The sequence below is a fragment of the Crocodylus siamensis genome, chromosome 15, assembly GCF_052110815.1.
Source record: "Crocodylus siamensis isolate JL-2025a chromosome 15, ASM5211081v1, whole genome shotgun sequence".
NCBI lineage: Eukaryota > Metazoa > Chordata > Crocodylia > Crocodylidae > Crocodylus > Crocodylus siamensis.
In genome coordinates this window covers 48,188,093-48,205,974 of record NC_143409.1, presented here as the reverse complement: position 1 = coordinate 48,205,974, position 17,882 = coordinate 48,188,093, and the positions used below count along the sequence as shown (strand labels likewise).

The following is a 17,882-nucleotide window of genomic DNA, read 5'->3' as shown; positions in this document are numbered from 1 at the left end:
TCTTCCTTTTGAAGTTACAGTATTGCCAACATTACAATATAGAAAACAAGGCAGTGGTCCATGGCAAAGACCTGACAGGAGCATTACACCCCCAAGGAATTCAGTCTCGAGGTTACATTGACAGGCAGCACAACGATGCTCCAGGGAAGAAAGGCACAGTCCAGAAGCTGAAGTGGAGCGGGTGCGTGTCTGCTTCCCGGTATGCCAGGGATTTGCGCTGTGTGCCATACAGCCTGTCCCCTATCCCCTCCCCACCCCGCTTTCCTGTTTGTTTAGATGAAGGAGTGAATGTACACAGTGACACCATGTGGTATAAACCCATTCAGTAATTAAAGATATTGAGGGGGAGGCTGGGAATATAAAATCTCTAAAGAGGTTAGCCCTACACCTGCTTCAAATGCCAATTATCACTTAGTTGCTTGTTTGGGCCTCAAATGAACACATACAAAGATGAAGAGGTGCAACAGCCAACAGGCTCTGTGCCAGGCAGAGCTGGATAACTCCCAGTTTCTGCCCATAGTACAAGACCCAGCATGCACCATGGATAGCAGCATACCAGTCAGGCTCTGTTCATAGGGAGAGGCCTATGCCCATATTCCCCCTGACTTTGGGCTCCCAAAGGAAGCCCACTGAGACTGGAGTCTTTCCTGTAGAAGAAAATACCATGGCCGTTCCCCCAGCTAGAACAGCTGGGAAATTAAAAAGGAAGAAACAAGAAGAATTGTTTAATGCTTTATTTAGACTGGAACTAAATCTCAGATTATTTTTAAGCACTTAAATGTCCACCGGTGTTCATTAGCCAAAGGACGGGCCTGACAAATCACTATTTCACTCTCAGAAACAGTGTAAACTTTTCCCTCTCCAGCTGCTCCCCTTCTCTTTCTCTTCAGTTATGCCCTTTCTGGACACCGTGTTTATAGCTGTCCTTTCCCACCCTACTCTGACTGAAGCTGTCAGCTTGAAGAACGCTAAAAGGTAGACACAATCCACCCTGCAAACCAACTTTAGTCCAAGAACAGAAGAATGAGGGAAAAACCCTCTCTAAACACCAGAGGGCGCGTCTACACAAGACACTTACTGCACATTAGCCTAATAACACTGCACCGGAGCGTGGAGGTTGAAAAAGATGCTGAAAGCATCTAAAAGAATGCTAAAATAGTGTTATTAGCTGTGTTATTAGCTAATGCGCAGTAAGAGTCACAACATAACCGTGTACCAGCACTAATCTGCAGTAGCTCTAGTTACTGCACATTTGGTTAGTATTTTATTAAGGAAGTACTAAACTAAAAGTGCAGTATCTAAAGTGCATTAATGAACATGTAGACGTGCCAGAGAGGTTCCAAAAGAGAAGTGGTTAACTCTTATTCTGCTTGGATGACTGTAGCTTTGGTCAGGATGCATCAGGTCTGCCAGACTCCATCTGCAGCGAGATGGCCTTCGTGACAACCTTCCAGTCTGTGCTGAGCGCCTGTTCATCTAGAAGCAGGGGCAGCACAGAAGTGACACCCACCCAAATGAAAAGGGGAGCAATCCTCTCCAGGGACAGGACGCAGACAACGACTGAGGTATTGTATCATGGATGACGCGTGCCCCCAGTGCGGCTGCAGGAGTGGGGCAGCAGCAAGTGGGGAGCTCCCGCAGACACCACCGGCACTGTCGGCAGTGGTGAGCGCCGACCAGGGGTTGGCGACCACCTGCAGAAGCCACCGGTGGTGTTAGCGGCGGCCAGCGGGGATCGGAAGCTGCTTGCAGACACGGTGGGGTAGCAAGCAGAGACCGGCATTGTCCCTCTATTATATTATATAGTTTCTGGAGATAGACAGAAGCAAGGAAACTAGCAATAATGGGAGCCCCCAAACTATCAAATAGGCCATGGGGACCAGGGCTAAGGAAGCCCATACTAAACATATCTGTGGGATATTTCCCACCATGTCTCAGACACACAGTCTGAGGTGGGATCCTCCAACCAAGAACCAAGGATGGACTCTCTCGCTGGTGAAAGAGGCTGGTGGGAAAGTGAAGATGCGCCTGTTGTTCTCAACATCCAAAAATGCCACCTGCCCTGAATCATAGTCCAGGGAGATCCGGATCGTCCTGAGGGTCCTGTTCAGGGCAAGGCGGGTCCACGGGGAAGTGCGAGCTACAATATACTTCATAGTCCCGATATATTCCATAGCCCAGATCCCCTCGTCGGTGTTAAGGTTGATCCCTCCCTTCCTTCTTACAGACGCCCTAGCCACCCCCACTGCCCAGTGTCTCCCTTCAACCACCTCCACCTCCCAGTGATGCCTTCCCGAGGTGAATCCCTCACGACCCAGCACACAGGGAACAGTATCAAATCTCTGAGGATTGTCGGGGAAAGTCTGTTTCTCCTCCTGGTGTTTCACACTTCTCCGGTTTATGGACACAACGAGCTTGGGATAAGCTGTGTCTGGATCCAGGGTCACATTTGCTGCAGAAAGAGAGCGTTTCAGTGCATTAGAAGTGAAAGGTCAGCCCTGTGGGGAGCTGAGGTCTTTCCTACCCTCCTCAGTGGCCCTGTTTTACCCAGGACAGTCCAGGAGTGGCCTCTGTTCTGGGCACATGAGGCTAAGCCGCGATGGCCCTGTAGTTCCTCAGCCTGTGCACTGGCAGTCATTACTGCAGCTGCTCTTTGGTTTCTAGAGGCTGCAGCTTCCTCCTAATCCCCTGATGGGGCAACTCCATTCCCACCAGCACGAGCACAGCAAGAGAGGTCTCAGGAGTTGTTAGCAAAAAGGAGGAAGTGGAGGCAGGCTACAGCTTTCAGCCGCAGAAGGAAGTCCATGCCCAGGCCAGGGAGTGGAGATAAAGCCGCAGCACTGGGCAGGAGTCGCTGAAGAGCAGTAAGGAGGACACAGGAAGTGAAATGCAGTGAGTTAGCCCAATCCCCAGTGCGGAGACAAGGGTAGAAGTGGCATTTCTGGAAGATGGCCCCTCTCCCCATGGAACAAGCAGTGAGCACCTCCAACAGAGAGATGCCCAAAGGAGAGGTAGGAGGCTGGAGAGGAACAGAGCCTGACTAGATGTGGATGCCTTACTGAAAGATTTCTCCACTCCCAACTCTGAATTCAATCTTACATAGGCTGGCACATCTCCACACAGAACCCAAGTTCAAAGCTCAGGGTGTTTGGTGCAGGCAACAAGTCTGTTTCTTGTTGCTGATGATTATTTCCACAATCTTGTTTGCAGATTTAAAGGAAAAATCTCCCACCACAGCTTACCTTTTGTGTATGATTGTGGAGGTCTACACCTTCTCCTCCCCAGGCCAGGTGGCAGACTGCCTACAGGGAAAAGGGTCACAGGGATTAGGTTTCATGTTTTCTGGTTCATGAGGCCATCCTGAGCAGCTGCCTCTCTTCCCAAAGCATCCAAGACTGAGAAGAGGTGTTGTGACAGCAGTTGCTGCTGGCTGCCATGAGCTGCTGCTCTAGTGGCTGCAGAAGATGCCTCTGCAGCTGGCTGTATTGGGGCTGCCCAGGATGATCCAAGCAGCCCCAGTGAGAGAGGCCAGTGCAAGGTAAAGGTAGGGTGCTAAGGAAGAGAGCAGGTAAGAGTTGCCGGGGATAGGGGTAAATGATGCATGTGGCAGCTGTGAGAGGAGAGATATTTCCACTCTCTCCTCTATACTTAATAAAGCCTATGAGTAAAGGGAAATTAAATGCTGCTCTTCAAAACCATTTCTGACTTGGCATGTGCATGTACTCAGCAACAATGCTGGTGTCAAGACTGTGTGACATCAGCTCGGGACGTCCTTACTAGCTGTGTTTTTATTTGGAAGGGGAAGGATGTGCCAGGCATTTGTTTAGTGAGTGTGTTAGCTACAAATCAGTCATTTGTCTTTTAATGGGAATTGTCTCTCTTCTCTACCAGTAATCTCACCGTGCCTTTGTAGTCCAAGTAATCTATGGTTTTTTATCTCCAATTCAGAGTGCAGAGTATCTGAAAGAGGAAAGAGCATACGAGAACAGAGATTTCATGTGGTTATATGCATAACAACTTCCCCACTCCTCACTAACATTATGGGAAGCTGATTATGGCAGAGAGACATAGGAAACGACAGACACAAACATATTTTTCATGCAAACTCATTTGACATTTTCTATTCCATTTTCATTTTTCCATGCAGGCATCTCAAACTATCTGATTCAATCCACACATCTGAAAAATATCCAAAGAGATATGAGAGCTAGGAGACTTTTACAGCTTCTCCATTTTGTCAGAACCCACAGCTAGATCCTGAAAAGGCTCAACCACAAACCACAACCACATTGACGTTAATGAGATGGCAACGTTGTAGGGTCTGGACCCCAAACTCTGCACTCTTTGGACCTAAATATTCCCTGTCTGTACAGAGATCGGCACAATGAAGTTCTCCTTCCCACTGACCAAAACACACTCATGGTACTCTGGCCAGGTACCAGAGGACTGGAAAAGGGCCAATGTTGCCCCTTTTTCAAAAAAGGGAGAATGGAGGACCCAGGTAACTATAGGCCCATTAGTCTTGTCTCGGTCCTGGGGAAGCTCTTTGAGAAAATTATCCAAGAGCACATCTATGAGGGACCAGCAGGGGAGATTATGCTTAGGGGCAACCAACTTGGGTTCGTTAGGGGCAGGTCCTGTCAGACCAACCTGGTTGCCTTTTACGATCAGGTCACAAAATCCTTCGACACAGGTGTCACGGTGGATATAGTCTTTCTGAACTTTAGGAAGGCCTTCAACACTGTCCCTCACCCCATTCTCATTAAAAAAATTAGGCGACTGTGGCATTGATGCCTACGTAGTAAGATGGGTCGCAAATTGGCTACAGGGCCGCACCCAGAGAGTGGTGGTGGACGGGTCATTTTTGACCTGGAGGGATGTGGGCAGTGGGGCCCCCCAGGGCTTGGTCCTTGGGCCCACACTGTTCAACATCTTCATCAGCAACTTGGTTGAGGTGGTGAAAAGCACCTTGTTCAAATTTTCAGATGACACTAATATGTGGAAAGTGGTGGCCTGTCCCTTGCTAGAAGCAAGGGACAGGCTACAACTAGATCTGGACAGGTTGCAGAGGTGGACAGACGAGAACAGGATGGGATTCAACACTGACAAATGCAAGGTGATGCAGCTGGGGAGGAACAACCGGCACCGCACCGACAGGCTGGGGAACTCCCTTCTTGTCAGTGCAGGGGCAGAAAAGGATCTTGGAGTCATCATTGATGCCAAGATGAACATGGGCCGGCAGTGTGGGGATGCAGTCAGGAAGGCCAACCGCACCTTCTCATGCATCCACAGATGCATCACGAGCAGGTCCAAGGAGGTGATCCTCCCCCTCTACGTGACACTGGTCAGGCCGCAGCTGGAGTACTGCATCCAGTTCTGGGCGCCGCACTTCAGGAGGGATGTGGACAGCATGGGGAGGGTCCAGAGGAAGCCACTCGCATGATCAGGGGGCAGCAGGGCAGGTCCTATGAGGAGAGGCGACGGGACCTGAACCTGTTCAGCCTCCACAAGAGAAGGCTGAGAGAGGTTCTCGTGGCTGTCTATAAACTTACCAGGGGGGACCTGCAGGGAATGGGAATCCGAGCACTACTGGGAGTAACAAGGAATAACGGTCACAACCTGGCAGAGGGTAGATTCAGGCTAGACATCAGGAGGCGCTACTTCACGGTCAGGGCGGCCTAGGGTCTGGACCCAACTTCCAAAAGAAGTGGTGCTGGCTCCTACCCTGGGGGTCTTTAAGAGGAGGCTTGATAAACACCTCACTGGAGCTGTTTGACCCCAGTACTCTTTCCTGTCATGGCAGGAGGTCAGACTTGATGATCTGCTCAGGTCCCTTCTGACCCTAACTACTATGAAACTATCATGAAGAAATGGTTTAATTCACATGTAGTCTGAGGTGGGATAATGGTCAGTTCCACAGCCCATTTCCCAACTTGCATTGACAAAGGAGCATTTTGTAACTCTCCATCATATTGAATGCAGGGATCAATACAGACTGAGATACAGGGTAGGGGAGTCCTGGGGTCCAACAAAAGTTACAAGTCTAGTGTAGTGACTCATATGAGAGTTTATGAAGATGGAGAGCATCAAAAGTGAAGGTTCAGCATGGGCACCCTCTTGTTTGCACCTTTCCTTTCCTGTTCTGTTCCTGCCCTGTCCATGCCCCAGAAATACTTCCTTGATGCCTGGGCCCTTGCTATATCTTCACTGTTTGTTGACTTTATATTTTTAAAGAATAACCTAATTGCAGACTAACAGGCCAAATGCTATCAGCTCCCATAGTCACAGAGACCTGTCCCCATTTCCCCCTCCTAGGCCGTGTGTACACAAAAGGAGGGGCACGTGTGCACGACACTTTAAAGCAGGCTAAATACTTTAATGGTGTCAGTATTTGCATGCCTCGGTGGTGTATTGCGCATTAATTACAGCCACTGTAGAAAATTTGGTGGTGTAACGTGCCTTAAATGACTTGGACTGCAGCAAATTAAAACTCCTCCAAGGAGTTTTAGTTTGCTGCCCTACAGCCACAGAGAGAAGCACCAGGCTCCATGCAGCTCAGGGGCTCTGCAGGAAGCCCTGCAGGCAGCTTGGCAGCAGCCAGGGAAGGCAGGCTGTGCCCAAGAGAGGAAAAAAAAAAAAGCGGTAAGCTTGATTTTTTTTTTTTTTTTCCTGGAGCCTGCCTGAGCTGTGCAGGGGCCTGGTGCTTCTCTCCACTTCCTGGTGCCTGCGGGTGGGTGTTCCCGGGGGGTGGGGGGGGTTGCTGCTGCAATGGAGGGAAGCACCAGCCTCCCCTGCAGCCCAGGGACTACTTCACTAGCCGGCAGCTCGCCCTCCCCTCCCCACTGCCAGAGAGGCAGGTTAAGTGGGGTGTGTGCAGGACATGGTGGTTTAATGGCCCTAAATTGAAGCGGTGTTGTTAAAAACCCACTGCTTCAATTTAGGGCCCCTGTTTCATCTACACACACCCCCTAGAGCCCTTCTTAGTACCTTTGAACTTTCTCAAAGTTTCTGTTAGGATAACATTTTTCTTGGAGAAATCCTTAAGTCTCTCTTCAAGCTCAGAAGGAATCTCCACCACATGCTGGATCTTCCCCTTTTCACACCTGGAAAGAAATAATTTCAGGTTATCATCTTGAGGCAGAAGGTAAAGTGGCCCCTTAGAAACTAACTGGTTCAGAGAGGCATGAGCTTTTGTAGGAAAAAATCTACTTCATCAAATTCTTTATCAGATAGTATCTGATGTAACAGGATGCTCCCTACAAGACACGGGTGCTCAACTTCTGGTTCATAGGCCAGATCCAGCCCACAGCACTATGACATTCAGTTCATGTGGATGATCCCCGTGGATCTGGATATTTGGCATCAGGGAAGCCCTGTATGCTGGATTTGGCACCTGATCTGAACATGCAGGGCTAGGCAGGGGCAGTGGTGGAGGAAGGGGGTGGAGAAGAGGTGGTGTCAGGCCCCTTGAACCCATCCCTGATGTGCAGGAAGTAGGAGGGGGTGGTGCCAGGACTCAACGATTCAATCCTGGCATCTGGGGCAGGGAAGGGTGGTACCAGGCCTCAGGACCCAATCCAGGCTACAGATGGGCCCCACACCATTTATTTGGCCCATGAGGCCAAAGGGTTGAGCACCACTGCTACACAAGATCATGCCTCTCCTAAGCAACTAGTTTTTAAGGTGCTGACCTGACCTACCTTCTGCCTGATTTCAGGCTAGCATGGCTCGGCACCTCGTGGAAGGTGATCATATTATATTCTGTAACTCATTTAGATTCCTAGCTAGTGACAGCTACTGTTCTGATGGGCCTGGAGTTAACATCAACACCAGGGCAGGTGCAGCACAGGCAGTGGAGTGGAGTCTTTCTTCAAAGCATCCCATTAATATTTTTGCATCCTGTCCTAGAAAGATAAGCTTTCATGGATAAATAAGGAGGTAAGTCTATGGCCACATCACTCAGCCTCTAGGCTGTCATGACTGGTTTGTTCCCATATATTTGATAGGCCCAATACTGAGGGTATCTGTGCACTAGGAAGAATCCCCAGCCAAGCCAAGCACAGCTCTACCCATATGCATCTTTTGAATCTGAACTGGGAAAGATTTTGTATCCTTGCTGAGCTGGGCAATCAATGACCTAGCAATGAATGGTCTACATCCCACCTGGAGACTCAAGAGGCAGCCAGGACCTCAAGGATGTAACACCTCTGGAAAATATTTTACAGTAATAATAACTCATGCCAAAGAATGGGGAACTCCCAAGGTTTGTAATAAGATGAGTTCCTCATTGTTAAATTCACCAGAGGGATTTATGCCAGAATATGACTGGCTCCCACCAATGGCGATGTATTCTGGAAAGATGTGGATCTAACATGATCTGCAAAATCTTCTGAACACCAGGAGCTGAGAAGGGGGTGAAAAGGAAACACCTACCTGCTCAAGGTACTTCGGACACCCTAGAGAGGAGAGAGAAAGAGAGAATCTGAGTCCTGCATGACACACATTAGGGACCCCAGGAATAGCACATGGAAAGATGGAAATGCAAATACACCAGAAACAAGGTCAGGCATGTTCCTTCTTTAACACCTGTGAGACTCTAACTCAGAGATCCATAGTAATTCCCAAATCTGCTGTGAAAACTTTGAGTCACACTGTGCTCACTGGCTTCTGGCCTCCAGTAACCAGGGTTCATGTGCCCTCCCTAATCTGTGCAAGGTACAGAGCACTCTCTAATACACACTCACTGTGAGATATGTGAATATAGTGAATCTGCATGTGTGAATATTAACTTACTTTCTGTTGAATAGGTCACGGCAACACATGTAGAGTTTTACTTTGTGTTTTAAATATACCCTGTGCCTGCCAGTTGGGCAGCACTCTCTCTCACACTTGTGGATGGAGTTATTATTTATGAAGGCCCTGGGACAAGCATAACACTCACCTGCAGAAACTCACTCACTGGCTGCTGGCATTTCCCCTCCGTCTCACGAATCAGGTCATGGAGTTGGGAAATCCTCTGGGCTAGTTTGGTGATGTTTTTATTCTGTAGCATCACAATCTCCTTATTCAGCTCTCCCAGTTGGGCCAGCAGGAGTTTCTCTTTTTCCTGCAGGAACTGGTGCAATTGCTGGAACTGAGATATAATCATCTTCTGCTCAGCTTCTGTCTTTCTCTGTAAGAAAAGGGAAGAGAAAAAGAAAAGGATGGAAAGGAACATTCAGGGTTTGCCTGCAGAGGGATCAGACCTTAAGACACCTAAAATACCTTGTGGTTAATAGCAAAAAGATCCCCACCCCACTCCTAAGGATCCTTCCAGGCCTGGCAGGATGAGGATAGTATGCCATCAATAGTCTCTAGAATACAATCCAACTTTGGAGGAAACAAAGCAGCTCTGCATTGACTGAGGTGCCCGGGGAATGGAAAGAATCAGAGAAATAAATAATGAAAGGCAGAAGTTACACAGCACTGCATGGGTTAATTAGTCCACTCTGGGACAGTTTTCCTCAAAGCCGCCATGCAAGTCATTAATTATTTGTCCTGAAAACTTAGATGCTGCAGAAGAGGATGACATTCCAAGGGAGATTAGTCAGACCACGGATACACTCACACTTATGCATGTCTAAACACACATACACAGGGAATCTCACATGATACACACCAGCCAAGGAGAGAAACATGGAAATCCATGCTCACTAGGCATGAAGAATATACATGCAAACTCCACCCTTCATCTCCTATCTGCATTCAGCTTAGTGACAATGAGGACCTACCAGATACTCCCCAATTCTCTTCTCTCCAGTCAGTTTACATTTCTTGAGCTTTTCTTGGTTTTGCTTCAGAGCCTTCAGGTGGGTCTGAATTTTGTCCTGGGAACAGAAAGCATTTGGGTGGCTGACTGGAGAACATATTCTGCTTATAACATCAGAGATAGTAAGGAAATAAAAACTTACCATTGGAGACTTGGAAATGTTCATAGTGTTTCAAATTACTCAGTCCTCTTTCTTCAATGATTTCCACCATTGTAAAAGGACTCTGCAAACGTTTTCAGAGTACCTCCAGACCACAGCTCCTTTTATTAAACCCTTAAAGTTCCCAAATTATTTATGCCGGTTTGTATCCTGTTTCTATCAGGACATTTTTGCACAGCCATGCTCTCAAGTGGCTAGTACAGGGAGCTAGAATATACAAATCTTTCTTCATCTCCCTTGTGTACTGGGACAGGCATTTTGGAGACAGCTTCAGTTTTATTAATTTTTACCTGTCCACCTTCCGATGTTAAATTCTCTCCCAGGTGTGTTATTTCCTGCATGATCAAGCAGCTGTGGCATTTGACTCCACTTTGCAACATGACCTGTAGCCTTTAGCTGTGACCTTGGCAAGTCCCTGCATCCCCCTATGCTTCTTTCTAGGGCTGTGTGAAGCTTTGGGTTCTGATTCAATTCGGAGGAGATTCAGCCTGATTCAGTGGCCAAATCTCCAAAGCCAAATCAAATCAGGGGTCCAATAAAAAGGTCTGAATCAATTCAAAGCTCTCCAAATCGATTCAGAAAAGATTCAGAGAGCTTTGATGGTTTGGGCAGTCCCCGGTCACTGCAGCAGAGAGCTGGAGCCAGACTCGGAGCTGGTAAGTAGGGGGCAGAGGAGAGCAGGCTGGAGCCTGGCGGAGGAAGGCCAGTGGGAGACCTGCTAGGCCCCACCCCCTGCCTGCTCCCCCAGCCGTCCGCCATGGCTGCCCCGCCCAGCCCCAGCTCCCAGTACTTTAAAAAAAACCCAACCCACTCACCGGGTGCTGCCTGGCGGTGGGGGGGGCGGGGGTGATCCCCACTGCCCCCCACTATACCACGCTGCTTGGTGGGCTCTGCCATGAGCCCCCTGACCCACCCTCACTCTCCCACCCACCCCCATGACTGCCCTGCCTGCTCCAGCTCCAGCCCTTTAAGAAAGAAAAAGAACACCCCCCCCGAACTCACGAGCTCCTGCAGCAGCCTCAGGGCTTTGGGGGGTCATGCAGAGCCCCCCGTGAGGCATGGGACAGTGTTGGGTAGCAGGGATCACCCCCCACTGGGTAGGAACCAGTGAATCTGGGGTTTTTTCTCAAAGGGAGGGAGCTGGGGCAGGCGGGGCAGCCATGGGGGAGGGCTGGGGAAGCAAGCGGGGAGTGGTCGGGGGGCTTGTGCAGAGCTCCCCTATGCAGCATGGGGTAGTGGGGGGCAGCAGAGATTGCCCTCCCCCCCACCAAGCAGCACCTGGTGAGTCAGGGTTTTTTTTTTTTAAAGTGCCAGGAGCTGGGGCGTGCAGGGCAGTTATTGCCAGGGCTGGGAGAGCGGGTGGGAGATGGGCCTCTGTGATTCAGAGATTCGGCAGAATCAGTTTGGGACAGTGATTTGAATCACCGAATCTAATTATTATCCCCCGAATCGGCCAAATCCAAACCAAATATTAGCTGCTTCGCACAGGCCTACTTCTTTCCTTTCCAACCTCTGTCTGCCTCATCTGTTTAGACTGCAAGTTGCTCATGGCAGGAATTGTCTATGGCTTCAAAGACACTGCATTTACCACTGGATAAACTGCAATTGTACAGCTGTACATGTCCCTTGTAACAGCATAAATCTTTAAAAAGTTTCCCAGATAAGAGATAGTATCAGTTTATCCTGAGATACTGCAAGTACATCTGCACAATTATTCTGGAACTTCATTACCAAATCAGTGGCAGAAGAGAGGCTGCTCACTAAACCTTGATTAGAAGAGTGATATGTATGTACACCAATCCTGGGATGGCAGAACTAACACTGGCACAATTAATCTGGGACAAATGCAACATCTGTTTCTAGCCTTTTGCTCTGTTTGGGGGAATGTCCACATTGTAGTGGTGGTGTATCATGGCCAGGACCTACATAGGCATGCTCCATCCCTGGAATATGCTAGCGAAATAACACTGGGTGCTCCTCTTTGGTCACCCTCAAGATCAAAGTTTGCAGTTTGCCTGAGACCACATGCTGGAGATGGCCTGGGAGATTCACTGGTGGTATATTTCCATGTTTGGAGTGTGGGTGGGCAGGTTATGTATGCTATGTACTTCATGCACAGAGATGCTTCCTGATGTCCCCTCTGTATTGTTCCTCCTACAGCGTCCTGCAGGTCTAGGGCTTACCACTGGCACAGTGTAGACATAGCCTTTATCCCAGCACAATCAAGATTTATTCTTTTTAGGGGTTCACAGGTGCTGCTGGGATGCAGAAAATAATAATTCAAAGTGCAGGAAAGCAAATCACTAACAATGACCAAAGCTGGTAACTTCCCGTCTTAATGACCACAGTGTCACATACATGAGCCTACAAATTTTCAAGCAGCAAGGCTTTTCTGATATCTTGTATTGGATAAACTGTACAGCTGGGAGAGCTGCTGGACAAGCTTTCAAGCATCAGGTGTCCTTCTTCAGGTGACCTGAAGCCTCCTGATGCCTGAAAGCTTGGCCAGCAGCCCTCCCAACCATACAACCGGTGCAAAAAAAGATATCACAAAAAAAAGCCTTGCTTCTCAACATTTCCTGGACAAGCACTCCCACCCTACTGCTACAGATGCTGCCACTTAAATCTCCCTAATCATTTAAAAGCTTCCGTTTGCTAGAAGGGCACTCTTTCACAGAGGGTTAAGGCTTCAGCATCCTGTATCAGAGATCTTTCAGGTTTTCATTGTCCATCTCTGTTCCCACACTGCAATGCCATCTCTCACTTATTGCATCTTTCATTCACTGATGGTTTTACAGAGCTGGAAGATGAAATCACGCCAATACTGTAGCAGGCAGCTTATGATAAAGCAAAGCTGGTATTAACACTACGTTAACGGTATTAACATTACTTCACATTACGCTGGATAGACATTCCCTACCTTGTACTCCGTGGCGGCCTCCTCAATGGGAACCACAGCATGAGCTCGGTGACTCCGGGATCTGTCACACACCACACAGATGGGGGTTTGATCCTCCTCACAGAACAGTTTCAGAGGCTCCTGGTGTTCCTGGCACACCTCCTTCTCTCCTGCCCCCTTAACTGCCTGCACACTCAACTGTTTGGCTATCTTTATGACGTTCTCCAGCTGCCTGTTGGGCCTGAGGTTTCTCTGCTGCACATCTTGCCTGCACTGGGGGCAGAAGCACTTAGGGTGTAATTCATTCCAGCACTGGGTGATGCAGGCTCGGCAGTAGTTATGCCCACACTCCAGAGTGACTGGTTGAGTAAAATACTCCAGGCAGATGGGGCAGGTAGCTTCATCCTGGAGGTTTCCTATAGGGGTCTGTGCTGCCATGGCTCCTGCAGGGCAGTGCACAGCTTAAGTTTCATTTTCTTGAGCTGAGGAACCTCTGCTTCCCACAAAAAAGCTGCAGCTGGGTGTTTCCCTTCCTGGCAATGACTCACGTTTCATGATCCTGCTCCAAGGAACTTTAGACAATCATAAAGGCACCTAAAATGGCAACATTTCTCCATTAAAATATGTTATCCCATCCTAAGTACTCTCTACTTGTTTCAGCGTTATGCCACTCCAGGAGAAGGTTCGGTCTGCTCTATTTTATCCAAACCCTTACAGGATATTTTCAGTCTAGGGGGATAAAAAGCTCAAATGTCATTCCTCCAGCATCCCAGGACTCACCATTCCCAGCTCTTCCCACTTTTCGGTTCCATGGACAAACTTTCAACCCTCTTGTACTCTACTGTTCACAAGGGTGATGCTGGCCCAAAGCCAACACACCTTTGCACCCCCAGGACACCTTCACTGGTCTGCACATCACTCACAAGTTTGCTGCTGCTTGCTCTAGCACTCGCATGCAAGCTGCAAGTTGCAAAGAGCAAGCAAGCTGCAAGCTGGAAACAGTAGCCAGGTGTCTTAAAGGTCCAAATCTGACCCCACAGTAATTTGGAGTTTGGACTCCCCAATACGGAGTTTGCTTTGCTTTACTGAATGGAAGAAATCAACTTTGCATCGTTATGTTATGAAATGGGATTTTCATGTGCATCCTGCTCACCCCACCATGCCTCAGCTCCTCTGTTCCTGACAGGCCATCAAGCCCTCGCCCTTTCCTGCTTGTGGTCCTTGCTTGGGTGGGGGTTGGATGGTTTCACACAACCCAGTTCTCAATGCCTGCCAGCAATTCACAACTACCTGGCAGGGGGGACATCATGATGTGGAAAGGGGTTTTCCTACTCACAGGGGAAGACCACTTTCTTGGAGGGGGTAGTACCTTGACCAAGGTAATGTGTAGTTAACCTCCCACTTTCTCTTCCAGTGGGAAGATCTTGGCTTTATGTCCATGTTATGGAAATGGGAGACTCCTCCCTAGCTTGCTCCTGAGGCCATACAGCTGAGGGCAAGGGACATTCAAGGGCATCCGAACCCCAAGACCCTGGGCATGGGCCTGCATGTAGGATGCCTGCCAAATGATTTGGAAACATTTGAAGCCCCAGGCTAGGGTGGGGAATGTTTGCCACTCGATTCTTGAATGACTCATGGATTTGGAATTGACTTGTCTGATTTGACTTGGAACACAAAAAATTTTCCTTAAAAAAAGGGGGTGGGGGCATGAACAAGGGAGAATATGGGGAGAAAGTGCAGGAGGGACCCCAAAGACCACTTGTAACTAGCACTGAAAAGGTGCAGGGGGTGAGGAGTTCCTAAGGGGCAGGTAGGAACAGGGAGGATGATAAAGCTCCCCTTCCCTGCAAGGACCTTGGAGAGGTTGAAGCCCCCACCGCTGTGAAGGCAAGGACCTGGTGGTCTCCGTCCCTCCTTTCCCCACAGGCAGGAAGGATTCTGTGCTGGGGCCAGCTAGCCAAGGAATCCCCTCTGCTCAGCTGGATGGCCCTTGGTGCAAGGAGAGGGGTTAAAAAAGCAATTACCACTAGCAAGCAGGGGCAATTGGATTTAGTTCTGGGCGGCCATCTCCCACCCATGTTGCTGGCCACTGCAGCGGGGCTGCTCTGACCTGGCTCAGCATGCTGCAGACTGAGGTGTGCATGCAAACAGCGCACCCAGGAGCAATAAACTCCAGTACAATAAGCACCGGCATTTATTGCTCCACTTTACTTGCACATGTAGATGCATGCGCTCTTTAACCAGGCTTCTTTTTTCTTTAGATTGTGGATTTTTCCTCATAAGCAGCAGATTTCAATATCTTCCAGATTACAGTTGTGTCAGGGCAATGTAGCCATGATGGTCTAGATTTCATAGATTTCACAGACATTAGGGCCAGAAGGGACCTCATAAGATCATTGGGTACAGCCCTCTGCGCCAGGGGCAGGAAGTCAGCTGGGGTCAAAGGATCCCACAAAATAACTATCCAACTGTTTCTTAAAAGTGTCCAGAGCAGGTGCTTGCATCCCCTCTGGGGCAAGTCTATTTAAGGTCTCGGGGGCTTGGACAGTAAAGAAGTTTTTCCTTATGTCCAGCCTAAAATGGTCTTGCAGGAGTTTGTGACCATTGGTCCTTGTCATTCCTTGGGGTTATTCCAGATGTTTACATAACGAGTTTTTACCCAAGTTTTTGTTCCCTCTGCTACTTAGCTCTGCTACTTCTGCTTCTCTCGCATAGACCTGAGGAAGGCTACTGTGATACCAGAAAGCTTTCTTATGTCTATCCCAACCATGCAGTTAGTCCAATACAATATATCACCCACAAGTATTCTTGTCTCTGACATTAATTATTTGATTCCTGAGCATTTTAGCTGATGGTGTGGCCAAGGGGTAGGCATTAAATCATCAGGGTGAGAAAGAAAAGTTGCGCCCAGGAAGGTAACACACAAAGAAAAGAATTGCAACAGCAGAGAGAGAAAGAGAAACGAATGTAGGGCTGATTAAAATATATAAATGCAATAACTGCATAAGGCTATGCTTTCTCCTTGGTCTCTGAGAAACCACCTCCCAGTGGCATTAGTCACAGGGGAAATCTAGCGTGGACAGGTATGAATATGTAGTCCTGAATTTCTGGCATAGTCCATAATGAAATGTAAGATTCACACTGCTTTTCAAACTAAGGTTGACACTCCCAGTGCAGGCACAATGCAGGCTGGATTTGCACCTTCTGAACTAACTAAATCAGAGCATAAGTTCACAAGCAGAGGGTTTACCCTTCTCCAGTCCAAGAAAAGACCATTGAAAATATTTAAAGGCCAACATTAAAAAAACACAACAGTCTGACAAAAAGACAATCTCCCTTCGAGGAATGTAGTACCCAAAAAAGTAATTTTCTGAAGGAAGATATCAAATTACCATCTTTTTAACATTTTGCCATTTAGAAGTCAGGGAGTAAAACTTCTTTTCCCATCAACATTTTTTTTTTTAAATGTCAATTCAAAATATTTTTTTCAAGCATTTTCCCATAGAGTTTCATCCCAGGGCCAAGTGGAAGAGGTTGCTTGGAAATGAAAAGTTTATTTTGTTTCAACTAAATGTCCTCCCCCTCATCATCAACATATCTACCCCCCCCAATCATCAACATATCTAGTTTTGGATGAAAATTTCAACATATTTCATGTTTATGTTTCTCAATTTAAATTTTATAGATACTCCTGTTCATTAAATAATTATACACACTGATTTGCCTCCTGTTTGTGCCAAAAAGCAGCGTTAACATATGAGAATTTCTGATTCTGCACCTGAATCAAAGGAAGATGTCTGTATTTGGGCATTTTCAAGTTCCTTGAGTAGCGATCCCTCTGGGATGATGAAGATGCTGCTGTTACCAGCCCGCCAGGCCCCAAATGCAGTGAAGTAGCCCCAGCTTGGCAGGGGCTATTACTGCATCACTGCTCCTCTCCTTCCCTATTTCCTCCTCTCTACTTCTTGGAGCTAAACCCGGAGTGGGAGAAGGGTTGGAAGGCTAAGTAGGCACACATCACATACAGCCAGCTGCGGGGGAGTCCCAGCCAGCGTGGGGCTTCAGGAGGGACTGCAGGCTGCTCTGGGGTGGGTGTTGTTGGAAGGTGTCTTTTGGCGGGTGTGTTTTGTGCAATGGATTTCCACTGTAAGGAAGGAGATCGTGAATGGCTGGAGACAGCTGTGCTTTTCCCAACCCAACACTTCTGAGAGAGGGAGGCATAGCTAGGAAGGGGCAATAAGGGTGCGTGAGGCAGGGGAGTGGGCATGAGTGGGGATGGGACAGAGTCTGGGTGGTGGAGGGGAATTATTTTCTTTTCAGAACTATTAAATGTGGATGGGGAAGCTAGGGTGGGGAGTGCTCTCCTAGGGTAGAAGCAAGGGAGTGAGTGCTGTGGGATAGATTGCTTTTGAACTTTTGTAACTGCTTTGGAAACCTTTTCTGAGGGGGGGGATTTTTTTTTAATGTAGAATTTTTTTCAGCTTCTGTATTTCTCTCTTTATTCTAAGTTGCCCTGAGTTTTTCTGCCTAGTGAGGCATGTCAATTTAACAAATAAATACCTTTGGGTAAATGTGACTATCTCGTATTAGATCAACTAAATAGTTGGAAAAACTTGATACTGTGAGGCGGTGATTCTCAACCTGGGTGCTTGCTGGGGTACTCCAGGACCCAGTGAGATCCTTTGAAGGGTGTCCCAAGAAGTGTGAGAAGATAAACAAATAGAGGCAGGCTCTGGTTTCAGGTGGGAGGAGATAAACAGATAAAGGCAGGCTAAGTCTTCCCCTACCTTGCTGCTCCCTTTGCAAGGGGGTAAGCCCAGGAATAAATCAGTTATTTTTTTTAAATGAGGTGTGTTGCTCAATGCACAAGTTATGGAGGGGTGGCTTGAGTCTATAATGGTTGAGAACCACTGATGTAAGCCATGATTATTGAGGTTGGCTGGACATATAAACTGGATTATGCCTGGGTTTGGATAACAGTGTTTCCATGCTGTATATGTATTATCTGAAGTAAT

At 48.0% G+C, this 17,882-nt stretch overlaps 1 protein-coding gene across 1 annotated transcript; it reads right to left on the bottom strand.

The window, feature by feature from the left end:
- Positions 1–719: 719 nt before the first annotated feature.
- Positions 720–14,525, bottom strand: LOC149852648 (zinc finger protein RFP-like). The gene is made up of 8 exons (XM_090028302.1): positions 12,889–14,525; positions 9,771–9,866; positions 8,942–9,172; positions 8,434–8,456; positions 6,988–7,103; positions 3,901–3,960; positions 3,243–3,302; positions 720–2,452 (listed from the first exon to the last, which is right to left on the bottom strand). Exons 1-8 carry the CDS (start codon positions 13,303–13,305, stop codon positions 1,935–1,937), a joined length of 1,521 nt encoding a protein of 506 aa, XP_089884428.1. The 5' UTR covers positions 13,306–14,525; the 3' UTR covers positions 720–1,934.
- Between the last annotated feature and the right edge of the window lie 3,357 nt (positions 14,526–17,882).

Coding starts and splice junctions, on each gene's coding strand:
- LOC149852648 (XM_090028302.1), bottom strand. CDS start 13,305: ATGGCAGCACAGACCCCTATAGGAAACCTCCAGGATGAAGCTACCTGC. Junction 9,173..9,770: donor AGAGAATTGGGGAGTATCTG/GTAGGTCCTCAT, acceptor CTTTTCTTACAG/AGAAAGACAGAAGCTGAGCA. Junction 8,457..8,941: donor CAGTGAGTGAGTTTCTGCAG/GTGAGTGTTATG, acceptor TCTCCTCTCTAG/GGTGTCCGAAGTACCTTGAG.